Genomic DNA, 21,772 nt, shown 5'->3' with positions numbered 1-21,772 from the left:
AGCAATCCTATGCCTATGATACTGTTTTGAGGGCAAACTTTGAGAGGTGCGCAGAGAAGACTGGGCCTGGCACCACGTTGGAGCACACAGTATTCAGAGAAATGCCTCCACGTCCGTGATAGCATCTGACCCTCACCCTATCCTTTCCCTCCTCTCACAGTTGAGGTACCTGAGCCTCTGAACTTTCTGGAATGGGCAGAAATAGGCAGCATGCATCCTGAGCCACAGCCTTCAAAGGCACCTCTCCTTGAAAGCACTCCTGGCCAGTTGAGCAGAGAGGAGGATGGGAAAGCAGCCCCAGACCCTGTGCGAGAGCGGGCACCCTGGATGGGGTCTCCTGAGTCAGTGTTACCTGATCCTCTGAATGCGACAGTCCTTCCCACTCAGCACACTGCCCAGCAGCTCCATCACGGGGTCCTGAAACTGGTTGTTGTCCAGCCTGCAGGAGGAAGAGCGATGATGAGCAGGTAATAGGGCCCGTGGGCAGGTGGGGTGAGGTGCTGGTGCAGGGCTGGCGTCAGGACCACAGGGGCACCCAGGCCAACATTTCCATCACGCTGCAGCCTCCGTTATGCAGCTCAGGGGTTCGTGCCAGCACCCCACCATGCTCAGAGTTTTCCTGTGAGGGTGGACTGGGAGGCTCAGTGTTGTGAGTTCCAGGATTCCTATTCAGGGGGTGTCTTCCCAGCAGCCTCGCACGCCATGTAAGTCTGGGGAACATGGGTCGCCAGTTCTCCTCCTCTTGAGGACATGGCACCTGCTGCCAGGTCTGAAATGGCCCTGGTCTTACAGCCTTCCTAAGGTCCAGAGCCCTGGGTGGATGCTGGGCTGGGGGTGGAGGGAGTCGGTGTGGCCTCTGTCAGGACTGGGATGGTTCACAAGGCGTCAGAGGTTGAATTGTATTCCTCAAAAAAGATATGTTGGTGTTCTGACCCCCACCCCACCCCCACCCCTCACCTGGCCAGTGACTCAAGAATGCGACCTTATTTGGAAATAGAGTCATTGCAGATGTCATTAGTTACAATGATGTCTTTCTGAGCGGGGCGGGCCTATAATCCCATAGGCCTGGTGTTCTTATCAGAGGGAACAAACACTGCCTGAAGACAGGAACATGGAGAAGGAATCCGTGTGACCACAAAGATTAGTGAGGTGTGGACAAGCTGAGGTTGCCAGCAAACAGCACGAGCTAGAGAGGCAGGGAGGATGCTCCCCTACAGGTTCCAAGGGAGCTTGGCCCTGCTAACACCTTGATTTGGAACTCTGGCCAACAGCTGTGAGTTTATGTTGCCTTAAGCCATCTGTGCTGTGGTCCATCTCCAGGCAGCCGGCCCTAGGATTCTGATACAGGGGGGTGTGGTGGTGGTGAGGAAACTTCCTGGGCCTGCCCGCTCCTCCACCCCCACACCTTGCACATCCCGACCCCAGTGCCCACCTGAGGCTCCGGCAGTAGAGCAGCTGGGGCAGCAGGCTCTGCAGGACGCTCCTGCTGAGGCACAGGGACAGGTTGGCCTCCTGGGCGCAGGCATCAGACACCTGCAGGAGATAGGCCAGGGCCGCGCGGTGCTGGGGGCCGGTCAGCCCTGCCAGGCCCCCGCTCTCCATGGCCTCCTCCACGCTGCGGGCCAACTCTGTGCACTGCAGCTCGTGCAGGCAGTGTAGGATGTTGACTGCCCGGGCACAGACGGCCACGTTGGGGCGTAGGCAGCCCTGCAGGAGCTCCGCCACCTGGGCCCGGTAGCCCTGGTGCTCACCCTGGGCCAGCAGGGAGCCGGCCAGCAGGGCATTGACCCTTGGGGACAGGAGTCCCGAGAGGAACCTCAGGAACACATCCAGCCGCCCGTCCTCAGCCTGCATGGCCCGCTGGGCCGCACTCCTGAAGTGTGTGAGGAAGCCCAGGCGGGGCCAGGACACGCCACCCTCGGTGAAGAGGTCGAAGATGGCCCTCTTGGACGCACTGTAGTAGTACGCAGCTGCCACGTACTCCTGCAGGGACAGGTGGCTGAAGCAGTAGGCTGTGGACGAGGCCAGGGTCTCCTCCCGCTGCAGGAAGCAGCCACACAGGGCGCTCTGCACCAGAGTGAGATCCACGCCGAACGCCTTCAGGTCCTGCTCATAGAACACGTACTTCTTCCTGACCAGCCCGTGAAAGGCCAGCCGCCCCAGGGTCCCCACCATCTTGCGGCTGCTGTGGGCCACCTGCTCGATGCGAGGGCTCGCCTTGCCCTTCTCCTGCCCGTCCCCACCGAGGGCCATCCTGAAGTAGCAGGAGTAGAGCTCGCACAGGGTCCTTGGGGCCCATGGCTCTGCATCCTGGGGCCCCAGCTTGCTGCGGCTCAAGTGAGCCAGTGCCGACGCGGCCAGCCGGCAGAACGCGGGGACTGTGCACATCAGATACAGAGCCCTGTCGGCCTGCACCTGCCTCAGGACCCAGCCTGAGAGGGTGTGGTCCTCGGGGAACATCTCCTCCAGACACACCTTGATCTCGTCCTCATTAAAGCCCCGGATCTCTGTCATCCGGTCCACCAGGCCACCCGGGATCTGGCCAGCCACATTGGGGCGAGAAGTGACCCAGACAGACACTTCTGGGAAGAGGTTGCCTCGGATGATGTTGGTGATCAGATGGTCCACCTGGATCTCTTTCTTGGGATCTGTGCAAGCCACAGTGTTGGAGAAGTCCAGAGGCATCTTACACTCATCCAGGCCGTCCAGGATAAGGAGGACTTTGGATGGGGCTGCTGCTGCCAGGCCAGACTCCCCAGTGTGCGGGAAGACCGAGTGGACGAGTCTGTCTGCAGATAGCTTCTCGTGGGTGTTGAGATCTCGGAAAGTCAAAGGTAGCACCAGGGAGAAGTCCTTGCCAACCTGTCCCCGGGCCCAGAGGTAGACAAAGTTCCTCACCAGGGTGGTCTTGCCCACGCCAGCGACCCCGATGGTGATGGAGATTCGGGGAGGGATAGACACCCGCGACAGTGGCAGGAAGAGTCTGTCGAGGGCGATGGTCCTAGCCGGGTGCCAGCCCCCACGTGTGGTTTCCACCTGTGTGAAGTCGTGTTCCTTCAGCTGCAGGTCCGTCAGCCCCTCCACCAGCAGGAGGCTGGTCAGCCTGGACGGGGGGCCGCCCAGCTCCAGGCTGCCTTTCACCCAATTCAGCAGAGCCTCCTGGCACTTCTGTGTCCTTGAGCCTGTGGGACAGAGGCCGAAGGGGAGGGCTGGGAGGGACGGGGACACGGGAGGGGCGGGGGGGGGGGCGGGACGCGCTCCCTCTGCCTACCATCGCCGAGTGGTGGCCTGTCCGGGGCCTGCGGGGTCTGGGAGCCCTGGCTGCTCCTCCCGGCCAGCAGGTCCACGAGAGCTTTCACTTGCCCGGCTGGGGAGCCCGAGCCGCACCCCTGGCCTGCCTCTGCGCCCGGCCGCACCTCCTGCTTCCTCATGGGGTCCGGGATTGCCGCCGGGAGCTGGGGAGAGAGCCGTGTCACCCGCCGGGCCTGGGCAGGGAGTGAGCCTAAGGGGCCAGGAAGGGACCCTCGCTGTGCCCTCCCCGGCCTGCTGGTTGTCCTCAGCCCAGCCCGGGAGGGCCCGGACGGGCGAGGGGGGCCTGCCTCTGATGCGGGGGCCGGTGGATCAGAGCCCAGCCTGGGCTCGAACCCGAGCTCTGCCACTTACCGGCTATGGGACACTGGGCAGGCCGCCTGAGCTGCGTGCGCTGTGGTGTCCTCATTTGTGACCTGGAGATAGAGACGAGGTTCAGGGCAGGTCCGCTTGCAAGAAGGGGTGAAGGAAGGAAGCCAGTCTGGGAAGTGTTCTGTGATTGCAGCTCTGCGACCTTCTGGAAAAGGCAGAACTCTGGAGATCGTCGCTGGTTGCGAGGGGCGGATGGGGGTCGGGGGGAGCCAGGCGGCCCCCAGGGCGGTGAAGCCACAGTGCGGTCCTACCGTGGGCCCGTGTCATGGTGCTTTGCCCAAGCTCCTACACGTACGGTGTCGTGGTCTTCCTCACTGTTTTCCTGGGGTCTCCTGATGCGCAGGCGCACTGTTTTCTACTGAGCACTTTGGCGGGGAGCCGCTATGAGGCAGAGCTGTGCCCAGGCACCACCTGCCCACCTCCCTTTTCCTCTCTGAGGATTTGAGTGGATCCCGTAGCCAAAGCCGGCTGACCACGTGTCCCTCCCTCAGCTAAGGTGGACACTGGGGGATCCCAAGCCCACCCGCACCCCCTTCCTGTCCTCACCTGTAGCGGGCGGGATGTCCGGCCCATGGCAGCCCCTCCAGCAGGGCCTCAGGAACTCAGGGGGTGCGGGTCGGCAGCCCTCATCCACAGGTCTAGGACAGAAAACAGAACACAGCGCTGGGCAGAGGTCACACCTTTTGCCCTGGGCGGCAGGAGCTCACTGAAACGGGTCTGACCCATGCCTCCCAGCCCGGCAGCTCTCTGGGTCTCAGGGATAATCACTTAAGAGGAGTCACTGGCTCCAGCCCCAAGGGGGCCACATACTCCCTGACCTTGTATTTGCATTGGGCCTTCCTGGCATTTTAACTCAGGATGAACCATTTACCTGGAAAATGCTAAAAAGAAGCTTAGCGACAAGTAAAATAGTGTTTTCCAGCCGTTCTGTTCCTAGCGCTATTGAAGCACTAAGTAATGCAATGAATTCAGGGTAGCTGGTTGGCGTCCAACACAGCCGAGGAATCTGGGAGCATTCGTAAAAGGCCAGGAGCATATTCTTCGGATCCTCTCACTGTGCTCAATCCTCGGTTCTTATAAGTGTGAAAACCAAGGTGAGAAGAAACCAGAGGGGATTTGGACTGAAATCTCGTTAATGTGTGTAGACTGGAGTAGGGGTCATTGGTCTTCCTTTAGATCCTGTAGTGACGCTGTGTTTTCCCTCATGTGCATCTTGCCAGTTCCCTATTTGCGTCTAGATACTTTTTTTTTTTTTTAGATTTTTATTTATTCCTGAGAATACACAGAGAGGAAAGAGAGAGAGGCAGAGACACAGGCAGAGGGAGAGGGAGAAGCAGGCTCCATGGCTCCATGCACAGAGCCTGACGTGGGACTCGATCCAGGGTCTCCAGGATCACACCCTGGGCTGCAGGCGGTGCTAAACTGCTGAGCCACCAGGGTTGCCTGCGTCTAGATACTTTTAAATGGTTTTTGTTGTTCTTGTGAATTCTGTTGTTATAAAGGAGACAATTTTTGTGTATTTTATCTCCTATCTGATCAACATGTTAGGTATTCACCTTAGTTCTCGTCGTTTCATGGTGAATTCTTATCCCAGTATGAATAAGTTCTATTTTCTAAAACCGCCAGACTTATCTTGAACAATTTCCCCACATCAGTCAGACTCCCTGCTTCCCCTACGCGGTGGTGAAGGATGGCAGTCGTGCAAGGGCATCTGCATTTTACTCCCAACCGCCAGGCATGATTCCAGCCCAAGCTGGCAGGCCTGCGTTTGCGACAATGTCTAATTAGTTCTCATCTTGAAAAAGATTCCTTGAGTTCCTTGTCTCCTCTTACCATTCAAATAACATTATGTGATACTCCCTGAAGGCTTACTGTGTTCCAGACATTCTGTTAAGCACTCTTTATTCTACTTCTTGTAGCAACTCTCAATTGCATTATCTTTCCCATTTTATGGATGAGGACATCAAGGCTCAGAGAGGTTAAGTGATTTGCCCAAGGACAACATACAGCTGGGGAGCAGTTGAGTTGGAGAAACCAAGGCTTCGCCAACAGAAGCCTTTGTGCTGGATAATCTACTGCCTCTTAGAGTACATTCCTACATTTTTAATAAATGGGGGGGGGGCTGTTAAATGGGGAAAGGCCTTTTGAGCAATATTGATATAGCTGCATGATTTATTTCCATTCACTCATCCAATCATCAGGTACGTATTGAGGGCCTGTCATGTGTCCCGGACACCAGGGGAAGTCAAGGGAAACAAGCTAGACCAAGTCCTGACCCTGTGAGTGTGGTCGGGGTGGAAGCATCGTGACAGTAGGGAAGAAAAGAGGGAAATGAGCGAGGCGCCTCTGCAGGTGATAAGTGCTGTGAAGGAAACACACATTACGCGTGGCGGAGCCCGTTGATGGTCACAGTGGCCAGGGAAGGCCTCTGTGAGAAGGCTACGTAGGAGCAGTGATCTGAAGGGGGAGAAAGTTAATCATGGCAGGACAGAAAAAAAACATAATTGCTGGAGCATGGTGAATGGGCGAGAGGGCTCACAAGGAGGGTCAGGAGACAAGGTCAGGGGACTGCTGAGACTTGTTCACTGTTGAAAGAGTTTGGGTCTGTTCTAGGTGTGGTGGGAAGCCACCGGAGGGACTGACATGATTGATTCATATCCAGCCTCCTTCAGGCTGCGAGCTACACTAACAGATTTTCTAATATTGAACCAACCTTAGATTCTTGAATACCATCTTCAAGATGGTATATTAGAACATAATATAGAGCCCAGGGACAAATACATAAAGTATTTACATACGAAGGAGTTTGGTAATGTGGGAAGACAATAGCATTCCAAATTAGTGGGAATGTTGTTGGGGCAAACTGGCCGGCCTATGAAACATATTCTTTGAGTTTTAATTCATAATGAGCACAAAATTTGATTTCGGTTTGAATGAAAGTGTTAATATTAAAAACACAAAACCATGAAAACACAGTAAAAAAATATGAGAGTATATTTAAAAATATTCTTTGTGTGAGGAAGGCCATTTTATTTTATTTTTATTTTTTTTTTAAAGCAAGATGTAAAATCTTGGACTCACAAGGGAAAGACTAACAGACTTATTTAAAATTTCCAAAAAAAAAAAAAAATTTCCAAATAACAGTAAAAGCCATACACAAAACTGAAAGAAAACCTCAAGCCAGGAGTCAACCTCTGCAATACACATGAAAGAGCACTAATATCCTTAATATAGAGAGAGCTCTTATAAATCAATTAATTTCTTAATTAATTCTTATAAGAAATTAATGAGAAACCAAATAGAATTCTAGACACAGATAATTATGGACGCAGATAGAAATAGAAAAAAGGATACAGATAACTCATGGAAGTATAAATGACCCAGGCATTAAAAAGATGCTCATTCTCACTAATGATCAAGAAAAAAACAAAACAACGAACTACTGTCTTTCATCTGACAAAGATTATAATGACATAACAGGTTGCGTTGGTAAGAATGTGGGAGTGGTAGGAATTTAACACACAGCTAGTGGGAGGGTAAATTAGTGTGATTCTGGGTCATATTTTGCCATTATCTGTTGCTATTAAATATCTTTTGCCCCAGAAGTTCCACTTCTGAGATTTTATCCCAAAGAAATAACTGGACAAGTGCACAAAGATGGCGCTACAACTGTGATCCCGAAGCATTCTTTGTAACAAGTTGAAGGAGAAAAAACCCTAAATTTCTGTTCAAAGAGGGTTGTTAAATTATTAAGGCCCTGTTATACAGTGGAAAACTCTATGGCCATAAGAAATAAGGTCAAACTGGAAAAATGTCCATAGTGTATTTTTTAGCTGTTTTTTTTTTTTAATTTTTATTTATTTATGATAGTCACAGAGAGAGAGAGAGGCAGAGACACAGGCAGAGGGAGAAGCAGGCTCCATGCACCGGGAGCCTGACGTGGGATTCGATCCCGGGTCTCCAGGTTCGCGCCCTGGGCCAAAGGCAGGCGCTAAACCGCTGCGCCACCCAGGGATCCCCTTAGCTGTTAATGTCATAAAGGTTTTTTTTTTTTTTAATTTTATTTATGATAATCACACACAGAGAGAGAGAGAGAGAGAGAGAGAGAGAGAGAGAGGCAGAGACATAGGCAGAAGGAGAAGCAGGCTCCATGCACCGGGAGCCCGATGTGGGATTCGATCCCGGGTCTCCAGGATTGCACCCTGGGCCAAAGGCAGGCGCCATACCACTGTGCCACTCAGGGATCCCTGTCGTAAAGGTTTTAATCACCTTTTTGAGGTATAATTTATATACAAAAAAATGAACCTGTTTCCAGCATAGAAATAGTTTTGAGATTAGTTCTGACAAATGTATACACCAGTGTAACAACTATCACAGTCAAGACCTTGAACATTTCTTCCTCCAAAAAAATCCCCTCATGCACCTTTGCGGTCTGTCTCACCTATGGCCCTCTGGCCCTGAGCCATTGATCTGCTCTTTTTGTCTAAGATTAGTTTTGCCTTTTCTAGGGTTTCACATAAATAGAATCATACAGATCTCCATGGTTTTTCTTTCTTCATTAAAAAATTGTGGTAAAATAGGGGTGCCTGAATGGCTTAGTCGGTTAAGAGTCCATCTCTTGTTTAGGCTCAGGTCATGATCTCAGGAGCCCTACCTCTGGCTCCGTGCTCCCTCCCCCGTGCACACACAATGAGGGGGAGAATCCTCAAGCAGCCTCCCCACTGAATGCAGAGCCCCATGTGGGGCTCTGTCTCATGACCCTGAGATCATGACCTGAGCCAAAACCAAGAATCCCCCAGGTCGACCAGCTGAACCACCGAGGTGCCTCCTTGCTTTCAGTTCTTGAGCATATGCCCACAAGTGGTAATTCTGTTTTTAATTTTTTGAGGAACTGCCACACTACTTTCCACAGTAGCTTTACCATTTTACATTCCCAGCAAAACTGCATAAGGGTTCCAATTTTTCAACTTTCTCACCAATGCTTGTTGTTTCCTGTGTTTTTGGTAGTAGCTACCCTAACAGATGTGAGGTGGGATCTCGTTGTAGTGTCAATTTGTGTTTCACTAATGATGAATGATGTTGAACATCTTTTCATGTGTTCAGTGCCTAGTTGCATATCTTCTTGGGGAAATATCTATTGAAATCCTTTCCCCATTTTTATGTCTGGTTGTTTTTTGTTGTTGTTGTTGAATTGTAAGAGTTCTCTGTATATTCCGGTTATTAATCCCTTATCAGATATATAATTTGCAAATATTTTCTCCCATCCTATAGGCTCCCTTTTTCTCTGTAGCCTCTCTGGTGTCTTTGATGCAACAAAATGTTCAATTCTCATGAAGCCCAATTCTGTATTTTTCTCTTCTGTTACCTATACCTTTGGTGTCACATCCAAGAAATCACTGCCAGATCCCATGTCATGGGATTTGTGCTGTTTTCTTCTAAGAACTGTATTGTCTTAGGTCTTATATTTAGATCCTTGATCCTTTTGGAGTTTATTTTTGTATATGGTATTAGGTAGGGATCCAGCTTCATGCTTTGCATGTGCATCTCCAATTTTGACGGCACCATCTGTTGAAAAGACTGTCCTTTGCTCATTGAACAGGCATGGCGCCCTTGTCAAAACTCTTTTTTACCATATAAGTGAGGGCTTGTTTCTGGGCTCTCTGTTCAGTTCTGTTGGTCTGTATGTCTGTCTCTATGCCAATACCACAATGTCTTGATGACAGTAGCTTTGTAGTGATTTTGAAATTAAGAAGGGTGAGTCCTCTAATTTTGTTCTTCTTCAAGACTGTTTTGGGTGTTTGGAATCCCTTAAGATTCTATATGAATTTTAGGATGGATTTTTCTATTTATGCAAAAAATGTCGTTGAGATTTTAATAGAATTGCATTGGATCTGTAGGTAGCTTTAGGTAACATGGACATTTCAATAATATTAAGTCTTCCAACCCATGAACATGGGATGTGTCTCTATTTATTTATTTATTTCAACAATTTTTATCGTTTTCTTTGTGCAAGCCTTTCACCTTTTTGTTTAAGTTAATTCCTAAGTATTTTATTATTTTTGATGCTATTGTGAATGGAATTGTTTTTGTAATTTCCTTTTCAGATTGTTCATTGTTTACGTGTAAAATACAATTTCTATTTGTATGTTGACTTTGTATTCTGCTACTTCACTGAATTAATTTATTAGTTCTAATAATTGTTTTGTAAAAGATCATATCATCTGCAAGCAGAGATCATTTTAATTCTTCCTTTCCAATTTGGATACCTTTTATTTCTTTTCTTGCCTCATTGCTCTAGCTAGAATTTCCACCACTATGTTGGATAGAAGTGACAAAAATGGGTACCTATAGCTTATTCCTGGTCTTAGAAGTGCTTTTAGACTTTCACTATTGAATGATGTTTGCTGTGTTTTTTTTCACATACAGCTTTTATTAGGTGAAAGTAGATTCCTCCTATTACTAGTTTGTTGACTGTTTTGTTTTTTTTTAAGATTTATTTATTTATTTATTTGAGAGAGAGAGAGAGAGCACGCGCACCAGTGGGCGGAGGGACAGAAGGAGAGGGAGACAAGCCGACCTCCTGCTAAGCAGGGAGCCTGATGCAGGACCCAAGATCATGACGAATTCAAGAGCCAGACACTTAACCAACTGAGCCACTCAGGCACCCTAGAATGTTTTGGGGTTTTTTGTTTATTTATTTATTTAGATAATCTCTATACCTGATGTGGGGCTCAAACTCATGACCCTGAGATCGAGTTGCATGCTTCTCTGACTGAGTCAGCCAGGCACCCCTTGTTGAATGTTTTTATCATCAAAGGATATTCAGGGTCATCTGGGTGGCTCAGTTGGCTGAGTGTCTACCTTCGGCTCAGGTCATGATCCCTGCGTCCTGGGATCGAGTCTGACATCAGGCTTCCTGCTCAGTGAGAAGTCTGCTCTTCCCTCTCTCCTGCTGTGCTTTCTATCTCTCTCAAATATATAAATAAAATCTTTAAGGAAAAGGAATAAAAAGGATATTCAATTTTGTCAAATGCTTTTTCTGCATCAGTTGAGATAACCATGTGGTTTCTTTCCTTTATTCTGTTGATGTACATTGCGTTGATCAGTTTTTCTCTGTTGAATCATTGTAATCTAGGAATAAACTCCTGAGTTTATTAAATGATTAAATTTACTAAATTTCTCAAAGTTATTTTTTGTTGAGGATTTTTGCATTAATGTTCATAGGGAACATTGGTCCCTAGTTTTCTTTTCTTGTAATGTCTTTGGTTTTGTTAGACCGACCTGACTTCATAAAATGAGTTAGGAAATGTTCCCTCTTCTTCAATTTTTTGGAAAAATTTGAGAAGGATTGGTATTACTTCTTTTTTAAATGTTTGGTAGAATCCACCAGTGACACCATCAGGCCCAGGGCTTTACTTTGTAAGGAGATTTTTTTTTTTTTTTAAATACTGACTACTGCTTATGGGTCTCCTTACTTTATAGATCTATTCAAATTTTCTATTTCTTTGTGATTTAGTTTTGGTAGGTTTTGTGGTTCTATGCATTTGTCTATTTGTCTATGCAATTGTCTAAAATTGTTACCCAATTTTTTGGTGTATAGTTGTTCCTAGACTCTTAAAATCCTTTAAAAAAATAAAATTGGTAGTAGTATCCCCAATTTTATTTCTGATTTTAGTCATTTGAGTCTTCTTTTTTTCTGAGTCCAAGGTTTGTCAATCTTGTCGATCTTTTTGAAGAACGAGCTTTTGCTGTCATTAATCTTTCTTTGTTGTTTAATTCCTTTTCTTGTTTATCTCCACTCTTTATTATTTCCCTCCTCTGCCTGCTTTGGGTTTACTTTGTTCTTTTCTAGTTCCTTAAGTTGTAAAGTTAGGTTGTTGATTTGAGATCTTTCTTGCTTTTTAATGTTAAGTGTTTGTAGCTATTAACTTCACCCCTTCACAAAAAAATTTCACCCCTTCACTATGCCAATTAGTTTGGTATGTTTTCATTTTCATTTATCTCTTTTTTTTTCTAATTTCCCATGTGATTTCTTCTTTAATACATTAGTTACTTAAAAACGTGTTGTTTAGGGACGCCTGGGTGGCTCAGTGGTTGAGTGTCTGCCTTTGGCTCAGGTCATGATCCGGGGGTCCTGAGATTGAGTGCTTTCCCTCTGCCTATGTCTCTGCCTCTCTCTCTCTGTGTCTCTCATGAATGAATAAATAAAATCTTTTTTAAAAAATGTGTTGTTTAGGAGTGCCTGAGTGGCTCACTCAGTTAAGCAATTGACTCTTGGTTTCAGCTCAGGTCATGATCTCAGGATTGTGGGATCCAGCCCTATGTCAGGCTCTACGCTTAGTGCAGAGTTGGCTTGAGATTATTTCCTCCTTCCTCTCCCTCCTCCCTCTGCTCTATCCTTTTCTCCTCCTCCTGCTCTGTCTCTCAAATAAACAAAATATTTTTAAAATATATACAATGTTCTTCTTTGACCTTTCTTTTTTATTAAAAGATGTATTTATTAGAGAGAGAAAGAGAATGTGTGAGTGAAGGAAGAGGCAGAGGGAGAGAATCTCAGATTCCATGCTGAGTGTGGAGCTCAATGCTGGGCTCGGTCCCAAGAACCTGAGATCATGCATGACCTGAGCTAAAATCAAGAGTCAGCTGGTTAACCATTGAGCCACCCAGGTGCCCTGTGACCTTTCTTGACTTAAAATCTATTTTGTCTTATATCTGTAATGACTGTCCTGCTCTCTTGTGATTACTCTTTTCATGGAATATTTTTTCCAACCTTTTTCTTTCAACCCATTTGTGTCTTTGCATCTCAGGTGAATGAATCTCTTGTAGACAGGATATAATTGGATCATGGGTTTTATCTTAATGAAAATCTCTATTTTTTTTTTAAGATTTATTTATTTATTTATTTATTTATTTATTTATTTATTTATTCAGAGAGAGCGAAAGAGAGGCAGAGACACAGGCAGAGAGAGAAGCAGGCTGTACGCAGGAAGCCTGATGTGGGACTAGATCCCGGGTCTCCAGGATCACACCCCGGGCTGCAGGCGGCGCTAAGCCGCTGCGCCACCAGGGCTGCCCAAAATCTCTATTTTTTAATTGGATAGTTTAATCCATTTACATTTAAAATAATTACTGGTAGGGTTTGAGTAACTGGGTGATGGGCATTAAGGAGGGCACATAATGAGATGAGCACTGGGTGTTATACTATGTTGGCAAATTGAATTTAAATAAACTGTATTTTAAAATGACTGGTAAAGTTATTTTGCTGTTTGTTTTCTTTATGTGTTATAGCTTCTCCCCTTCAATTATTGCATTACTGTCTTTGTGTATAGTTTATTTTTTTGGATTTGTTTTCTGTGTTTTTTCCTTCAAATTTTCATTTAAATTCTGGTAGTTAACATACATTGCAATAACGGTTTCAGAAGTAGAATTCAGTGGTTCATCACTTACATATAGCACCCAGTGCTCATCATAACAAGTGCCCTTCTGGGGAACCTTGGTGGCTAAGTAAGTTAAGCATCTGCCTTTGGCTCAGATCATGATCCCAGAGTCCTGGGATAAAGCCCTGCATTGGGCTCACTGCTCCATGGGGAGCCTGCTTCTCCCTCTCCCTCTGCCTGACACTCCCCAATAAATAATATCTTTGGAAAAAAAAAACAATTAAGGAGAGCACTTTTTCCGCATTGCCCGTCTAGCCCATGCCCCATGTCTCTCCCTTCCTCCATCAACTCTGTTCTCTATCGTTAAGAGTCTCTTATAGTTTGTTTCCCTCTCTCTCTTTTCCCTCCTTCCCCTATGTTCATCTGTTTTGTTTCTTAAATTCCACAAATAAGTGAAATCATATGTTGTCTTTTTCTAACTGACGTATTTTACTTAGTGTAATACACTCTAGCTCCATCCATCGTGCAAATGGCAAGATTTCATTCTTTTTGATGGCTGAGTAACAGTTCAGTGTATGTATATACCACATCTTCTTTATCTATTCATCAGTCAATGGACATTTGGGCTTTTCCCATAGTTTGGCTGTTGTTGAGAATGCTGCTATAAACATTGGGGTGCATGTACCCCTTTGAATATGTATTTTTTTTTATCCTTTGGGTATATACCTAGTTGTGTAATTGCTGAATATAAGATAGTTCTATTTTTAACTTTTTGAGGAACCTCCATATTGTGTTCCAGAGTGGCTGCACCCAGTTTCCTATCAATGCAATGTAAGAGGGTTCCTCATTCTTACATCCTTGCCAACATATTTTATTTCCTTGTTGTTAATTTTAGTCATTCTGACAGGTGTGAAATGATATCTCACTGTGGTTTTGATTTGTATTTCCCTGATGATGAGTGATGTGTTTTTTTTCTAAACATTTTATTTTCGCTTTCTTTCTTTTTTTTTTTTTTAGATTTTATTTATTTATTTGACAGAGAAAGAGAGAGAGAGAACAAGCAGGAGGAGTGGAAAGCAGAGGGAGAGGGAGAAGCAGGCTCCCCACTGATCAGGGAACCCTATATGGGGCTTGACCCCAGGACCCTGGGATCATGATCTGAGCTGAAGGCAGATGCTTAACTTACTGAGCCACCCAGGCGCCCATGATGAGTGATGTTGAGCATCTTCTCATGTCTCTGTGAGCCATCTGGATGTCTTCTTTGGAAAAGTGTCTATTCGTGTCTTCTGCCTATTTCTTGACTGAATTATATGTTTTTTGGGCGTTGAGTTTAATAAGTTCTTTATAGATTTTGGATACTATCCTTTATCAGTTATGTCATTTGCAAATATCTTCTTCCATTCCATAGGTTGCCTTTTAGTTTTGTTGATTTCCTCTGCTGTGCAGAAGCTTTTTATCATTTTTTAAAGAAGATTTTTATCTTGATGAAGTCCCAATAGTTCACTTTTGGTTTTGTTTCCCTTGCAACGTGTCTAGTAAGAGGTTGCTATGACCAAAGTCAGTGAGGTTTCTGCCTGTGTTCTTCTCTAAATTTTGATAGTTTCCTATCTCACATTTAGGTGTTTCATCCATTTTGAATTTATTTCTGTGTATGGTGTACAAAAGTGGTCGAGTTTCATTCTTCTCTGCATGTTGCTGTCTAGTTTTCCCAGCACCATTTGTTGAAGAGACTCTTTTTTCCATTGGATAGTCTTTCTTGCTTTGTTGAAGATTAGCTGACCATAGAGTTGTGGGTCCTATCGTTGATTTTTTTGTAGTGAAATCTTTAAATTCCTTTCTCATTGCCTTTTGTGTATATATTATAGCTATTTTCTTTGTGGTTACCATGGGATTACATTTAACATCCTGAAATTCCAACACTAATTTGAATTTAGACCAGCCTAATGCACAACATACAAAAACTTTGCTTGATCCTTTACAACTGCATCTGACTCCTTTTGGTTGTTGATATAAGAATGTTACATCTTTATATGTTGCATGCCCCCAAACATAAACTAGTGATTTTTTAAAATTGTTTAATTTCTTTAATTTTTTTAAATTTTTAAGTAATCTGTACACTCAGTGTGGGGCTCGCACTCACAACCCCAAGATCAAGAGCCACATGCTCTACCAACTGAGCCAAATTGGCACCCCTTCTTTATTCTCAAATTATGTAGAAACAAAATTTGGAGTTGTAAACCAAAGTTACAGTAGCACTAGCTTGTGCACTAATTTTTTTTTCTGTAAAGTCTGCTAATCTTTACTGATGATCCCTTTACATGATAGTAGACTCTGTCTTGCTGGTTTTAACATTTTCTTTTTGTCTTTGTCTTTTTGAAAGTTTGGTTATAAATGTGTCTTAATATGGGTCTCTGAGTTAATCTTACCTGGAGTTTGTTGAGATTCTTGGATATTTTATAGTGTATTTTTATGTGGAAAAAATCAAGGTGTGGAGAATTAGGATACTTTTTTCCCGTAGTGATGGATAATCACATACCATTTTTATCTGGCCATATATAGAAAAGCTGGAAATATAGGACAATGCAATTAAGAAATTGTTTTTTATTTTGTAAATTTGTTTTGTCTTATCTTTTTTTTTTTTTTAAGTAGGCTCCATGCCCAATGTGAGGCTTGAGCTCATGACCTTGAGATCGAGTTGCATGCTCTACTGAGACAGCCAGCCCCTATTTTGCAAATTTCAATTGCTTAGGTTTTGGGATCCCTGGGTGGCGCAGCGGTTTGGCGCCTGCCTTTGGCCCAGGGTGCGATCCTGGAGACCCGGGATCGAGTCCCACATTGGGCTCCCGGTGCATGGAGCCTGCTTCTCCCTCTGCCTGTGTCTCTGCCTCTCTCTCTCTCTCTGTGTGTGACTATCATAAATAAATAAAAATTTTAAAAAAATAAATAAATAAATAAAAATAAATCAATTGCTTAGGTTTTGCTAACAAACATGTATTGCTTCCCTACCTCATTGAAATATACAAGTAATACATGCTTATTAAAAACACTTAAATAAAAAAAATAAAAACAAATAATATAAAGGCAAGTAAAGTATATACTTCACTTTCATTGTCTAGGAGTAATCTTTTCTGGTTGATGTTTTGTTTCATTCAATCTACAGTTGATTAGAACTTAGCATGAACTTAGCAAGATTTCTGAACACAAAGTCAATACCAAAAAAAGACCATATATATTTCTACTTACTAGCAACAATGAAATTGAAAGTAAAATTTTAAAATATTTAAAAAGCAAGTATTTAAAAATAAATTTAGCAAAAAATCTGCAAGACCTCTACACTGAAAATTACAAAACAATACTAAGAGAAATTAAAGACCTAAAGGAGCAATTTACCATATTCATGGACTGGAAAACAATATTGTTAAAATGTCCGTTCTTCTCAAATTGATCTATAAATCGAATGACTTCCTAATCAAAATTCCAGCAAGCTTTTTTTGGTGAGGAAGGGATGATGGAAATTGGCAAGCTAATTCTAAAAATATATCCATAAAGCAAAAGACTCTGAACTAGCCAAAATTATTTTGAAAAAAAAAAAAAAAAGAGCAAAGCTAGACTTACACTACAGAATTTCAAGGCTTAATAGAGAGCTGTAGGTATTGCCACAAGAGCAGACAAATAGACCAATGCAGTACAATAGAGTGTCCAAACACCACCCCACACATATATGGTCACCAGATTTACATCAAAGGCTCCACTGCGGTTCAATGGAGAAAAGACGGTCTTTGTATTAAATTGTGCTACTCCAATTGCGATATTCTTACAGGAAAATGGACCTTGACCCCCTCCCTCCCACCATACACAAAAGTTATTCCAAGATGGATCATAGCTCTAAATGTGAATGCTAACACAGCCAGGCCTTTAGAAAAAATACAGAATACTTTCAGAAACTTGAACTAGGTAAAGACTAGAGGGAGCACAAAAAAAGCAGTTACCATGAAAGACAAGTGTGATATATTGTAATTCATCAAAATTAGGGATATCTGTTCAAGAGAAGAGGGTGAGAAAGCAAAATGTTGACTAGGAGATGTCTCCAATACATTTAAAAATCAGTAAGAGACAGCCCAGCTTAAAGTGAGCCAAAAAAATTGAAGATATGTCACAAAAGATAATTTCCTTAGCCCTCAGAGGGATGCCTGGATGACTCAGTTGGTTAAGCATCAGACTCTTGATTTCAGTTCAGGTCATGATCTCAGGGTTGTGAGATGGAGCCCTGCGTCGGGCTGTGTGCTACATGTGGACCTGCCTAAGATAAAGAGATCTATCCCTCTTCCTCTGCCCCTACCCCTTAAAAAGGAAATTTAAAAAAATAGTTTAAAATATATATATATCGTTAGTCATCAGAGGAATGCAAATTAAAATCACTTTGGAAAAATGTTTGGTAGTGACAAGACTAAATATTTTGATAAGACATATTTGTGTGATCCACCAATTCCCTGCCTGGGTATATACCCAACAGAAACAACTGTTTATATCCATCAAAGCACTATATCAGAATGTTCTAGCAGCTTTGGTCATAGTGTCCAAAAAAGTAGAAACAACCAATAGCCATCAACAATAGAATGGGATTCCTTTTTCTTTTCTTTTCTTTTTTTTTTTTTGATACATTCATACAATCAAGTCCTGCATAGTAAAGACAAAAAATAAGCTACTGCCGCACTCTGCAGTGTGACTGCCCCTCACAGACACGAGGAGTGAAAGAAATGTGACACCAAAGAGAAGATACTCTGTGATTCCACTTATGGGGAGTTTTATGTCAAACCAAACCAATCTGAAATGATTGAAGTCAAAATAGTGGCTGCCCTTGGGGGCAGTTTTGACTGAGCGGGCACTGGAAACTTCTGCACATTGATCTGAGTGATCAGTATGATCATTGATTGGTACAGATGCACAAGTATACGTATGTAAGGACCCATCGAGTTCACCTTCCTATCTGGAAGTTATACCTCAATTGAAAAAAAAAAGTTGCGCTAGCAGCTGTCTACAGATCCAAATGTGTCTAAACCCAGATGAAGCAATGTTATTACAGCTTTTTAGCGTATGAGGCCAGGATGCCAGGGCCTCTGTCCTGCCGTTGGATTGGGTGATGTCAGGGCACATCCCAGGATGGACATGGCCTCCTGTCCTTGGGTGTCCAGGTACGCCCATGGTGACACTGCGTTGATGCTGGTGGTGGGCTAGTGGCTGGGAGCATGAGGGGACCATGTTGAAGAAAGACCAGGTTCAGCGCTTCTCAGCTCTGGCCAGACAGGGTCTAGAGCACTATTTTAAAATTTGATTTTTGATTAAAATATGCACAGCGTAAAAATTACCATTGTAACCATTTTTTATGTATAATTCAGTGGTGCTAAGTACATTTACAGAGCTGTGAGACCATCACCACCTCTAGGATTCATCCCCCCAATGGGAAGTCTGCTCCTATTAAGCACCACCTTCCCATTTCCCTCCTCCCAGGCCCTGGCACCCACCATCTACTTTTTATCACTATGAACTGGACTACTCTGGGGGCCTTATATAAGGGAAATCATAGAGTATCTGTGAAATTTTTGTGTTCGACTTGCTTTCACTGAGCGTAATGTTTTCCAAGTTCATCTTTGTTTTAACATGTATAAAAATTCCCTTCTTTTTAAAAACTAAATAGTGTTCCATTTTGTGGGCACACCATATTTAGTTTATTCATTCATCCATCCATGGACATTTGGGTTGTTTCCACCTTTTTTCTTTTGTGGATAAATGCTGCTGTGAACACGGGTGTGTACAAATCACCGGTTCCAGTCCCTGCTTTCGGTTTTTGGGGTATATATACTCAGAAGTGGAATTGTGCTTCTGTGGAGCACTAATTTTAGAAAGCCACGGCTCAGCCCAACCACCTAGAGATGTGTTTGGTGTGAGGTAGGGCCTCACCATGTGTGTAGTTGAAAGCTACCCAGGCGATCGTCATGAGCAGACAGAACTGAGAAGCACCAGACCAGTGAGCCGGATAAGTGACAGAGGAGGGACAGCAGCAGCAGCAAGAGTGAGGGGAATGAGGCCCCAGTGTGTCTGGGAAGCTGGGGGCGGGTGAAACTCTCCTGCTCGCACCCTGAAGTCCCATCAGCCTGTCTGTGTTGGGAACCACTGCTTCCTCTGAATCAGACACCCATTTTTCTGCCCTTCTGACCTCAGGGCTAGAGTTGCCAGATTTAGCAAATTAAGATACAGAATACCCAGTAAAATTTGAATTTCCGATGAACGATGATTCTTTCAGTGTAAGTGTATCCCAAGTGTTACGTGAGATATACTTACACTTTAAAACACAGGGCCAGCGTGAGAGGCTGACGACAGAGCTCCCCTCAAGGGACGGCTAGCTGGCCGCCTGTGTGGACAGGCCCTGCAGGGTGGAACTTGCACAGGCCTCTGAGTGGAGTGCGACCTGGGGCCCGCAGGCCGCCAGGGACATCAGGTAGGTCCTGCCCAGTGCAGGCAGCCTCCAGAGAGTGGCAGGAGGCCCTGCCAGCCTAGGGCGCTGGAGACTGAGGGTGAGTGGGCCTCGGGCTGCCTCGGCGGACCTGGAGGCCAGAAGTTGGTCAGTGGGTAGAAAGTGGAGCTGTCATGGGCGGGGCGAGGCCAGGCAGACAGGGGGGCCCGCTGCCCCTCCCTGGAACAGGCTTCCCTGTGCCCAGCATCCTCCAGAGCGGCATCTGTAGGGGCGGACGCAGCTAAGGCCCTGTGCTCCCTGGTGCTGGTGTCATCAGACCCTGTCTCGTCCCTGAGAAGACACAGGTCCGATTTACTCATGGTCTCTGCCAAAAAGCCCTGTCCTGTCCTCTGCTGCCCTCCCAGGGCCCTCCTCCCAGCCATCGCTTTGTCTGTGCAGGCGGCCAGCCTCTCTCCCCTGCCGCACTTCTTGGCTGTGGGGGCCCCGCAGTGCTGACCTCCGGCCTGGCCTCTGGGATGCTCCTCTCTCCCGACTCCCTGCCCTCATCCCACCTCCCAGCACCATGGGTATGGACTACTTGAAACCCAGTCGCCTTTTCCAGAGGTGGGAGGAAGTGGTACCTTTGCTGCAGGACATGGCCCTCCTGCCATTGCCCTGGGACAGAGGAGGGGCACCCAGCCTGCACCCCCATCTATGATGGCCAAGAGTGAGCCCCCACCTCGGGGAAAGCATGAGCCCATTGAGGAGACCCAGAGGAGCCCTGGGAACCCAGGAGCTTGGCCATAGGGGAGGACCCCATGGCCAGCAGCCACCCCCAGCCCAGCTCAGTGGCACCTCTTCTGAGAAGGCCTCTGGTTACTGTCTCTCTCAGAATGATGAGCCTCATTTCCACCCAAAGATGTGGCTGGAAGAGATCCCTCGGGGCTGCTCACCCAACATGGGGGTGGCGTTCGTGGAGCTGACACTGGTGCTGGGCCCCAGCCTGATTGTACCACCTCCCCTGGCCCTCAGGACCCTGGGGCAGGTCTGGTGGTGTCACCCCCATCCTACAGGTGGAGAGGGGTACCAGGAGTGGAGCTCAGGTCTGCTGATCTCAAGTCTCACCCCTGGGCTGCCCTGTTCGGCCTCATGTCTGCCTGCCTGCAGCACTTTCTGTTTACTTCCTGCTCTTCCCTGCCCATCACTGGTACCTGGGGAGCTGGGCTTTGTCCCCTTGGCCCGTCGTGGGCTGTCCGTGGGCATATGTTTCTTCCACGTGGTGAACTAGTCCTGCTCAGCAGCTCCAGCACCACAGGGACACCTGCTCAGCACCACCCAGCCACTGCCCCCTAGAGCAGCTCGGCCTTGAAAGTCACTGATGCAGTCTCTTCTTCCTCCGCCATCTGTGCTGAGGCAGCCTGGACTCACCTTAATTCCCGGACCTCGTCGCCTTAGGGATGCCGAGACTGGGGGGCTGGGGATGCTCCATCCTGGCACTCCCAGGCTCAGCCCTGCTCCAGTGGACGGAGCCAGTTGCGTGGTGGTGGGGACGTCGTGGGAGCCTCAGTGGTCGGAGAGCTGGGCCCCGAGCCCTCGGGATCTGTGTGCAAGGCAGGAGCAAGGCCCAGTCGGGAGGGTGGGGAGGCGCTGGCTGTGCAGGGCAGCGCGGTTGCGGCCCGCCAGCTCCTGCAGTCCCCCAAGCCCACCGCTGTCACGGCAGCTGGGCTCTTCACCTCTTCCTGTGCTGGGCTCCACCTCAACCCTCCTTCCTGTCTCATTTCAAAAGCCAACAGCTTCTCAGACAAATCAATGATCTGCGGCTGCCCAGATCAGCTCTTTTCACTGCTCTGTAAGTCAGAGAGGCAGGGGGTGCTGCCAAGATCTGGATTTGAGGACCCCTGTGGACGTCATGCTCGGGAGAGAGGTCCAGCCAAGGCCGTAGAGGAAAACAGTCTCACCACCAGCAGACCTTTGTTGTTCGGGGGTTAGCTGCAGGGACGTTCAGTGACTTGCCCAAGGCTACATAGTAGGAAGCTGGCCCTGCTGTATCTGGAGCAGAGTCCCCCTGCTTCCAGGCTGGCACTCTATTGTGGCTGTGGTCCTCATCATCCTGCCTACTCCCCCTTGCTTTCCTCCCTCCAGCACCCAGCAGGCACCTGCGACCCAGCTGTACCCCACAGGTGCTCCCCAGAGGCAGGCCAGCTGTACCCTGAAACAGCAGGGTGTGGCAGTTCACTCAGACCCAGAGGTGGGCCTCAGCACG

At 46.5% G+C, this 21,772-nt stretch overlaps 1 protein-coding gene across 1 annotated transcript in view; it reads right to left on the bottom strand.

The window, feature by feature from the left end:
- Positions 1-21,747, bottom strand: part of NLRC3 (NLR family CARD domain containing 3) — a 39,202-nt gene extending 17,455 nt beyond the window's left edge. The window contains exons 1-6 of the mRNA XM_025416712.3: positions 20,938-21,747; positions 4,228-4,319; positions 3,664-3,725; positions 3,272-3,455; positions 1,433-3,182; positions 353-439 (exon numbers count right to left, since the gene is read on the bottom strand). Coding sequence (XP_025272497.1) covers positions 353-439; positions 1,433-3,182; positions 3,272-3,431 — 1,997 coding nt within the window. The 5' untranslated portion in view covers positions 3,432-3,455; positions 3,664-3,725; positions 4,228-4,319; positions 20,938-21,747. The remainder of the gene's footprint in view (positions 1-352; positions 440-1,432; positions 3,183-3,271; positions 3,456-3,663; positions 3,726-4,227; positions 4,320-20,937) is intronic.
- Between the last annotated feature and the right edge of the window lie 25 nt (positions 21,748-21,772).

The sequence above is a fragment of the Canis lupus genome, chromosome 6, assembly GCF_003254725.2.
Source record: "Canis lupus dingo isolate Sandy chromosome 6, ASM325472v2, whole genome shotgun sequence".
In the NCBI taxonomy this organism is placed as follows: domain Eukaryota; kingdom Metazoa; phylum Chordata; class Mammalia; order Carnivora; family Canidae; genus Canis; species Canis lupus.
Note: the sequence above shows the minus strand (reverse complement) of the source record. Positions and strands in the feature narration are given on the sequence as shown.